The following is an 8,261-nucleotide window of genomic DNA, read 5'->3' on the forward strand; positions in this document are numbered from 1 at the left end:
GGAAATTGCGTTGAACTTACAGTTTTTTAGAAAAATAAAAATATGTGGGGAGGATATTGTTTGCATCGGCAAGTAAATGTTCCATTCCATCCCGATATATCGGCTCAGGGTGTCACAAGAGGGATTCCCCAGCGCAGTGCAATGTGTGGGCGCCGAGTTTCACAGAAATGAACGCATGATCTCCGCACATCTCTTTTTGAACTTGGCAGAGAAGCTCCTCCTTCAAATCAAGACGTGATAAACGTTTAAGAATAGAGCATCAAGAGCTTCAAAACAGAGCTCAGCGGAGTAGCTCACATGATCAAAGGTAAGAGGCAGCTCCTTTAATTGAATGACGGTATTTTCATCATCACACTTGATTTAACGTATCAAGTAGCCGCTGTTCGTTTTCGTCAGGGGAAAACGCCTGGTCTCACATATTCAAATCAGCATCAAGTTTCACAGGTAAAATCTGAAGATAACATTTATTACATTACAGCTCGCTGTAAACGAAGGTTTCCTTCATCTTATCGCTGAACTTGTAGCCTAATTTAAATCTTGACAATTGATGTCTTACAAAACAGAGAGCATTAAGTTAAAGACAAGTGAGAAGATGCCTTATTAAACCACCATGCTTCGCAGTTAAAATACTTTCTTGTAGTTTAATTCTAGCTACACCTTGTGTGTTTTTTTTATTCATTAAAGCATCGTAAGTGAGTGACAAATGAAACCCGTGCTGAAGGTGGTTACTATAATTCTCCAATTCAACCCCCTGCAGCCTTTCCTTGAAAATGAGCGCTGTCAAATGTCTAGAAACCAAAATGCATTTAAAGTTAGTGCTAATATTACAGACTGGGCTGTACGTGGAGATCACTATCCTTTGCATATGTGACATTATTACTAAAAGAAGTGTATTTGAAACGGAACTGACAGCTGCAATAACTGTTTTTAGCAGAACCCGGTGCCAAACTTTTTGCAGGGAAAACGACTGAGTCTCAAATGTAAATCCGCATCACTTTACTGTGTCCACAGTTGTTTTACTTGATGTTATTTTGCAGTGATGAACCTGGATGAGGAAAACAGCGCGTCGGTCAGTTGCGGCAACGGCAAACTGAGGCAGTGGCTGATCGATCAGATTGACAGCAGGAGATATCCTGGCTTGGTCTGGGAAAATGAAGAAAGAACTATTTTTAGGATTCCGTGGAAACACGCAGGGAAGCAAGACTATAACAGAGAGGAGGATGCTGCGCTCTTCAAGGTTAAGACCATCCCACTTGTTTGCTCTCACTGCACCTGAAATATCTGACAACTGCATCTGGAACATGTAACTGCAACATGCTTACATTTCCAGAATAAAGTTGTTGTTCGAGATGTGCAATATTAGCTTGACAGGGCTAGTTCTAGTTGTACATGAATTAATCTTTAAAGCCATAACCCTTTCAAATGCTTTGCACATTGCATAAAAGGGTCGTTTAAATGGATCTAATCTTGAGTGACTGTTTCAGGCATGGGCAATGTTCAAGGGAAAATATAAGGAAGGTGTGGACAAGCCAGATCCCCCCACATGGAAAACCAGACTTCGCTGTGCTCTTAATAAAAGCAATGACTTTGATGAGCTAGTAGAAAAAAGCCAGCTTGACATCTCAGAGCCCTACAAAGTCTACAGAATCATTCCAGAGGGAGTCAGGAGGGGTAAGTATCCAAATACCGTCCATGCAAGATGTAGTAGAGCTTTGTGCAAATTACATTCAGCAACCTATATATGTAGAGGGAGAGGTAACTAGGTTTGATGGTAGAAATTAAATGGTTTATTGTTGGACTTTGATAACAAAGTACAAAGTATTTAAAGCCAATCTATAACTATAGGTTCACTTGCACGGACAGGTTATTGCTTCAATTTACAATGCATGTCTCATTATTTATAGACTAGCTGCAATTTTTCACATATATATGCACCACTGCAGTTGATTCTGATGAGGCAGGAAGCACAAAGGAAGCCAAAGCATGTACCAAAAAGGCCGTAGTGCTTTTTTTAGAGGGCTTCGGTTACTAAGTGCAGGGTGCACATAACACAACCAGACAACCTCCAGCCTTGCATAACTAAGTCTCTGCCATAGTACAACAGTTTTTATTACACCAGAGCAGTTCTCTCTGTCTGCGCTAATGCATAATTTTCAAACAAGAATCTCAGACAAGAGGCACTCACATGCATTCGCTTTGCAAATCACCATGTCAGTCAAGTTAAAATAGCACAACATCACAAGTGCACAAAGCACATTCACACTTTATACCTGCCACAGTGAACCAGAGGTCACCAGAATATTGTACTTCATATATTCTCACATTCATTTCTAATCTGTGAAACAATCTTGTAAACCTTTAGTATTGTTAAAGGTGCTGGAGAATGAACTGTTATTCTGGATAAACAATGTCATAATGCATGGCTAATACTGAGGACACATGATCTGACAAATCTATTTCTGTTTTTGTACATTTATAGGAATGAAAATAAGCAGTACAGAAGAGATAAATGCCCTTGGCTATATTCCTCCATATACATCTCTGCACAACCAGGTTAGCAAATTTTGTGGTTGCTGCATTCTAAACCAAGTCATAAATATAAGTAAAAAGAAAAAACCTACATGTCTGAGTGCCCATCGCTGCGCTCTCTTCTCAGGTGCCTGGTTATATGGTTTCTCCAGAAAGAAGGGACTGGAGGGATTACTCACCAGCTGAACAGCAACCTATTCCTCCTCCACATCACCACGGGCTGCACACAGAGCTGCAGTATAGTCAGTGCCACTACCCAACGCCGATCAGCCGGACTTGGCCTGGGTTACACACAGAAAATGGTAAGATGGACATCATGAATGAAACATTTAGAGATCACACATCAGAATGACGATAATGTCGGACTCAGATTTCATTTGCTCATACAGTAGTTGTCACCTTTTATTTGTTTTATTTCATTTATCATAAATATTATCCAAATAACGGCACAAAATTCTAACCATACAATACATGGCTAGTCTTTTTTTTTTAAATCACGTCAGGTCAGGAAGATGGGATGAAGTTGTCACTTTACCGAGTGCTTGTAATTGTGCTAATCTTTGACTTGTAGGTCATTAGATAATTCAAAATGTTAGCAGTTATCACAATCTTTCACATATTCTTTACAGCGGAATCCGGGTATGATCTACACAGCTACTACACATGCAGCTTTTTTTTATGCATAAGGAAAATGAAAAATGTTCACACTTTGTAAATATCATAAAATCAGATAAAAATAAGAAATATACTTTAAATATTTATATTGTGATATTAGGTTTGTGAAGCCAAACACATGATCTCAAACTGAAAGAACAAAACAAGCCTACAGCAGTTGTTTGAGTGAAGTTAGTATTGTATACAACTGGAAAATATGTGAACTGTGACTTGATCAGTCTGTGGTAGACTACGTGGTTGGTCTACCACAAGGCCCAACGAATTTACAAGATTTTTCACACATTCTCCAGACTTCTTTTCGTTTGAGATTAGACTTCAGTAAAGGAAAGACTAACTCATAAACACATATCAATACTTTCATATTCAGTTCTCTAATTATGACCTGTTTTTATTTCATATATTCTACAAAGGGTTTCAGTTTTCCTTCCACACCCAACCGCCCATGTATACAATGGATCACAACAGTGCCACAACAGGTAAGCAACCAGTGCTCTAAGACACATACTTGCACTAACGTTTACTGTAGTTGCATACTTTAAAAAAAGTTTACAATTTTGAATATATTTACATTTACAGATAATACTATAAACACTTTGTTCAACCTTTACTTACAACCCTATTCCAAACTCAGAACAGCAGGTTGAGATATTGAACAGGAAGGTTTTTTTTTTAAACCTGTCACATTATCATAGATCAAATTAAAAAAAAAAAAAAAAAGGGCTAGGATGATGAGAAAGACGCAGGAAATACCGGATATGCCAAGAATTATGATGTTAATGAGGTTTACAGGGATATATCTGTTAACGTCTCGCTTCTTCCTTCCAGATTTCAGCCTGTATGTGTCCCTATACTACAGAGAGTCTTTGGTGAAAGAAGCTACCACTACCAGTCCTGAAGGTTGTCGGATCACATCTTCCTCCTCCTCCTCTTCCTCCTCTTCTTCCCCATGCCCAGAGGACACATTTCACAGTGGGGCAGAAATAATCCTTTTTCCATCCCCATACCCTGAGTCTCGGAGGCAGGGCGCCGAGATGCTACCTAATATACTGGAGAAGGGGGTGCTTCTGTGGATGATGCCTGATGGGTTGTATGCTAAGCGCCTGTGCCAGGGACGAATATACTGGGAAGGACCTCTGGCTCCATATATGGATAAACCTAACAAGCTGGAGAAGGAGCAGCCATGCAAGCTGTTTGACACCCAGCAATTCCTTATTGGTAAGCGCGAATAATGCTGCTGTGCTTTTTTGTTCACAATGACAGAAACATCTGCATGATGCAACCCAATAGAATACTTTTAAAACCAACTTTAGTGGAGTTTATAATGTTTTTTTTTTCAGATTATGTAAGACTTTAACTCCATCTTTATCATTTATGCTAAGAATATATACACATCTAAATGGTTTATATCACTATTATGTGCTTCTGAGCAGATATTTTAAATATTTCATTAATGTATAGTATTTTCAACAGTGATTACTTCCTGAATGAAGACTGTACTGTGATTATGCTTTTGGTTTAGGCAATGATTTTGGCTTTTAGTGCTCATTACATTCTTGAAGTGAAAAATACCAAGAATTCCCTGATAACCATGCGGCTCCAGCTGTGCTCAGTATGACAGTGACTCTGGTCATGTTGATAATGGCTGTAATGATGGCGATGATAATGGTGAAGGAGAGGCTGCAGGTGCTTTAGCTGGGCAAGTCCCTCTCAGTGTTGAGGTAGCATTAAGAAACAAGTCAGATTCTCAGCAGGGGGCCAAAGTGTGTGAAGTCCCCACCCACCTCCTGTGGTCCACCACAGTATGAGAAGATAATGTTTTCTGTGCCGTTTCACACTAAAATTTCCATCATCCTTATCAGTAGTTTCCAGAAAAGTTTTCAGGATTTTTTTCTTTACTGTGTATTTTACATATGATATGCTGGGATGTGTGATAAGTAGCTCATACTGGGCTTTTTTTTTCTTTACTACACCCCTTCTATTTTCTCGCTCCTCTTCCCTCAGAGCTTCAAGATTTTGCCCATAATGGCCGACACCTACCGAGACACCAGGTGGTGCTATGTTTTGGAGATGAATACCCCAGCCCACAGCACCCAAGGAAGATGATCACAGCACAGGTATGTGTACAATGCAAAATTTCACCTAGTGGTTGGAATCTATTTGTTTGAGCTAAAACATTCTCACATACAGTAACTTCATATTTGATCAAAACTGAGTTAAGACTTGAATCTGACCTTTATGTTTTGAAATGTGTCATTTCTGTGAAAACACCTTTTACATTTACTCTAAGATCAGCAAAACACAGCCAACCTGCAGTGAAAACTAGAACACTAAAACTCTTCTCCTCAGGTTTTGCTTTATGCCTTTGCAGGGCATAACTGAATAATACAGCAGTCACAGATATTTTTCAGATATACGCATACATCCATTTTAGGTGGAGCCAGTGTTTGCCAGAAAACTGGTGTATTATTACCAGCAGAACAATGGCCACTACCCGCGTGCCTATGACCACGTCCAGGAACAGAATGCATCTCCAACAGACGGCTATCCTCCCCAAAGATCTCTACAGCATATTCAGGAGTGATAAGCACACATGCACACACATACTGTACACACACACAGGATGCCATGAATGTGAATATAACCCTCTGACTGTAACACCTTGCGACTGCAGTGCCGTGTACTGTAAATGATAGAAACTGTCATGTTACTGAGGGGTAGAGATGGGGAAGACCCTGTTGTTTTCACTTGCACACCTATGCGTCGCAGTCTTTGTGTCTGTGGAGTAATGTTTTTTTTTTCTTGCTATAAGTATTATTGTGACAGTGTGAAGGATGCGGTTTGAGGGTGGGGGATGAGGGGAGCGGAGGGCGACTGAGACAGGAAGAACTAGCACAGGTGCACAGGAAGAATGGCCCCACAGACAAACACTGATACGTCAAAGGGATAAAACAGAGTATGAATGACTACTCATGGTATTTTCACAGGTAACAGTTGACAGTGTTATTATTGCAGTCATACAGAATTCGTCACTCAAGACAATCAAACGTTACTTTTGAGAGGTTCAAAACCAGCAGAACTTGATGTGCAGAATAAAAATGTAACTTTAGCTGAGCAAGTGAACTGTCAACAGCGTCAGCACTCGGTCTATTGCGTTATTAATTAATTTTTTTTTAACTAACCCAGTCAAACATGAGCATATAACCCCTCTTTATTGGCTTCCAGTTCGTTTTAGAATTGATTTGAAACGCTTGACATTCTTCTTTTAAAGCTTTAAATGGTCTTGCCCCTCTTTACTTAACAGAATCTTTACTCCTCCGTAAGCATGACAGAGTACTCTCCAGCCATCCAGCCAGGTCTCTCTTACGAGTCCTCAGCTCTAGGTGTAAGCAGCGGGGTGACTGTGCTTCTACTGTGGCTGCTCCTGAATTATGGAACAGTTTGCTACTTCATATTTGTTCTATTACTGACCTGGCACTTTTTTCTAATCTAAGAACTAATCTTTTAACACCGTCCTTTAGTTCCCAGTAGTGCCTTGACACCTTTTAATTGCTTTTAGGTATCTTTTATGTGCTTTAAGTTTCTATTTAATGCATTATGTATTTTATGCATTTGCATTTGATTTTGTAAAGCACTTTGGTCAACTTTTAGTTGTGCTTAAGTGTAATATAAATAAATGTTGACTGATTGATGATGTGTTTCATTGCAGAAAAAGCAACAAATGGAATGTAAGAGGGCACATTTACAAAAATCTTACATGGGCAAAATGTATTCTGATTTCTTTACATTATATCAAAATGATGAAAAATATGGAAAAACTGTTTTTGGTAAACAAGATAAATGAACTATTGCTTGCAGTGGATGAAGCTCCTACAGTACATCCCCCTTAAATGCTTTGCAATTTACTGGATTATATTTTTAAGCTCATAATAATTGTTTGAACATTGATAGTACTTTCAAGTCATTCAGGGCTTATGTACATAATTGTCTAATGATTTTTAGCATTAGAAATTAAACCTGTGTATTGATCTATGGGTGCGGACAGTTGTTTTATCAATAATTTGCTGAAAAATATCATTTGACATTTTTTCTAATGATTGCCAGTATTTCAGAAGGAAAATGCAATCTAAAACAATCTGATTAGAAAACGTAATATATAGACATGAGATTTGTGAGTGGGATTTGTAAGTTAATACTTTTTCATAACAAGTGCTCATAAGAAAAAATGGTTAGGGACCAGTGACTTGCAATACATTATCAAACTGCTCAAGGCCTGTTTCACCAGAAACACTGGCCATGATGGGTCATCTTGACCATACTGGACTGAGGGAAGTTGACTGGAAACTCATCCCGTAACTTACAGGGAAACTGTACCTGTTCCTCTTGATCTGAAACCAGCACCCCCACAAATGGGAAGAAAAACTACCTTTGTGGTCTGTGTGCCGGTTGAGCTAAGGAGGAGCTTCTTGGTTCCCATGCCAAAGTTACTGTGCACTGTAGAGGCTATCTGGATGTAAAGTCCATTAAAATCTATCTCAAGAGCTCGACAAAATGCCCATTAACTACTTAAAAATCGAAGACCCAAAATGCGAAATCAGTTGCGGAATTCCTTATTATGTTGACCTCCTAAAGATTAATGCAGCATTAGGAGGGATAAAGGTTGTTCTGTGGTCCAGAGTTTCAATCTCTGCATTTACTTCCTTCACACTTAAACCACATCACTTTCACAATACCTTCAAAAGTCTGACCAGAATCACAAAATCTTTTGTGGGTGTGTGAACCATAAATTCGTTTTCCCCTCAAACATCTGGTCAGTCCCCTTGATTCTCTGCTGGGTGAAACTTGGTTTTGCATTACACTCAGACATATGATTCATTCAAAATCAGGCCCTAACAGTGAAAACCTTACCAAGTAAAAGGTACAGTGTGCTGTTGTGGTAAACATTATGTGTGTATGTGTTTGTGTAGCATGTGTGTAGGTGGGTACATATGTGTCACACACTTGTGGTATTACTGTTATCAGGAATTGACATTTATGGACTCGAGGTAAAACATGTGACT

The 8,261-nt window shown here is 39.1% G+C and overlaps 1 protein-coding gene across 2 annotated transcripts; it reads left to right on the forward strand.

Moving 5' to 3' along the window:
• The first annotated feature begins 68 nt into the window (after positions 1-68).
• On the forward strand, positions 69-7,182 carry irf4a (interferon regulatory factor 4a). 2 transcript variants are annotated; one of them, XM_020595646.1, is made up of 9 exons: positions 69-307; positions 1,038-1,237; positions 1,485-1,671; positions 2,480-2,553; positions 2,657-2,831; positions 3,615-3,680; positions 4,030-4,419; positions 5,206-5,318; positions 5,636-7,182. In XM_020595646.1, exons 1-9 carry the CDS (start codon positions 298-300, stop codon positions 5,783-5,785), a joined length of 1,365 nt encoding a protein of 454 aa, XP_020451302.1. In that variant the 5' UTR covers positions 69-297; the 3' UTR covers positions 5,786-7,182. The 2 variants fall into 2 exon arrangements, with proteins under 2 accessions (XP_020451302.1, XP_020451303.1); XM_020595647.1 differs by lacking the exon at positions 69-307 and adding an exon at positions 328-444.
• Positions 7,183-8,261: the final 1,079 nt, after the last annotated feature.

This window comes from Monopterus albus, unplaced genomic scaffold, assembly GCF_001952655.1.
Source record: "Monopterus albus unplaced genomic scaffold, M_albus_1.0 scaffold28.1, whole genome shotgun sequence".
Classification (NCBI taxonomy): domain Eukaryota; kingdom Metazoa; phylum Chordata; class Actinopteri; order Synbranchiformes; family Synbranchidae; genus Monopterus; species Monopterus albus.

Bases quoted from the DNA above. Each gene is read 5' to 3' on its own strand.
- irf4a (XM_020595646.1), top strand. The intron at 2,554-2,656 runs GTTAGCAAATTT...CTCTCTTCTCAG, and splicing joins ATACATCTCTGCACAACCAG to GTGCCTGGTTATATGGTTTC. The intron at 2,832-3,614 runs GTAAGATGGACA...TATTCTACAAAG, and splicing joins TGGGTTACACACAGAAAATG to GGTTTCAGTTTTCCTTCCAC.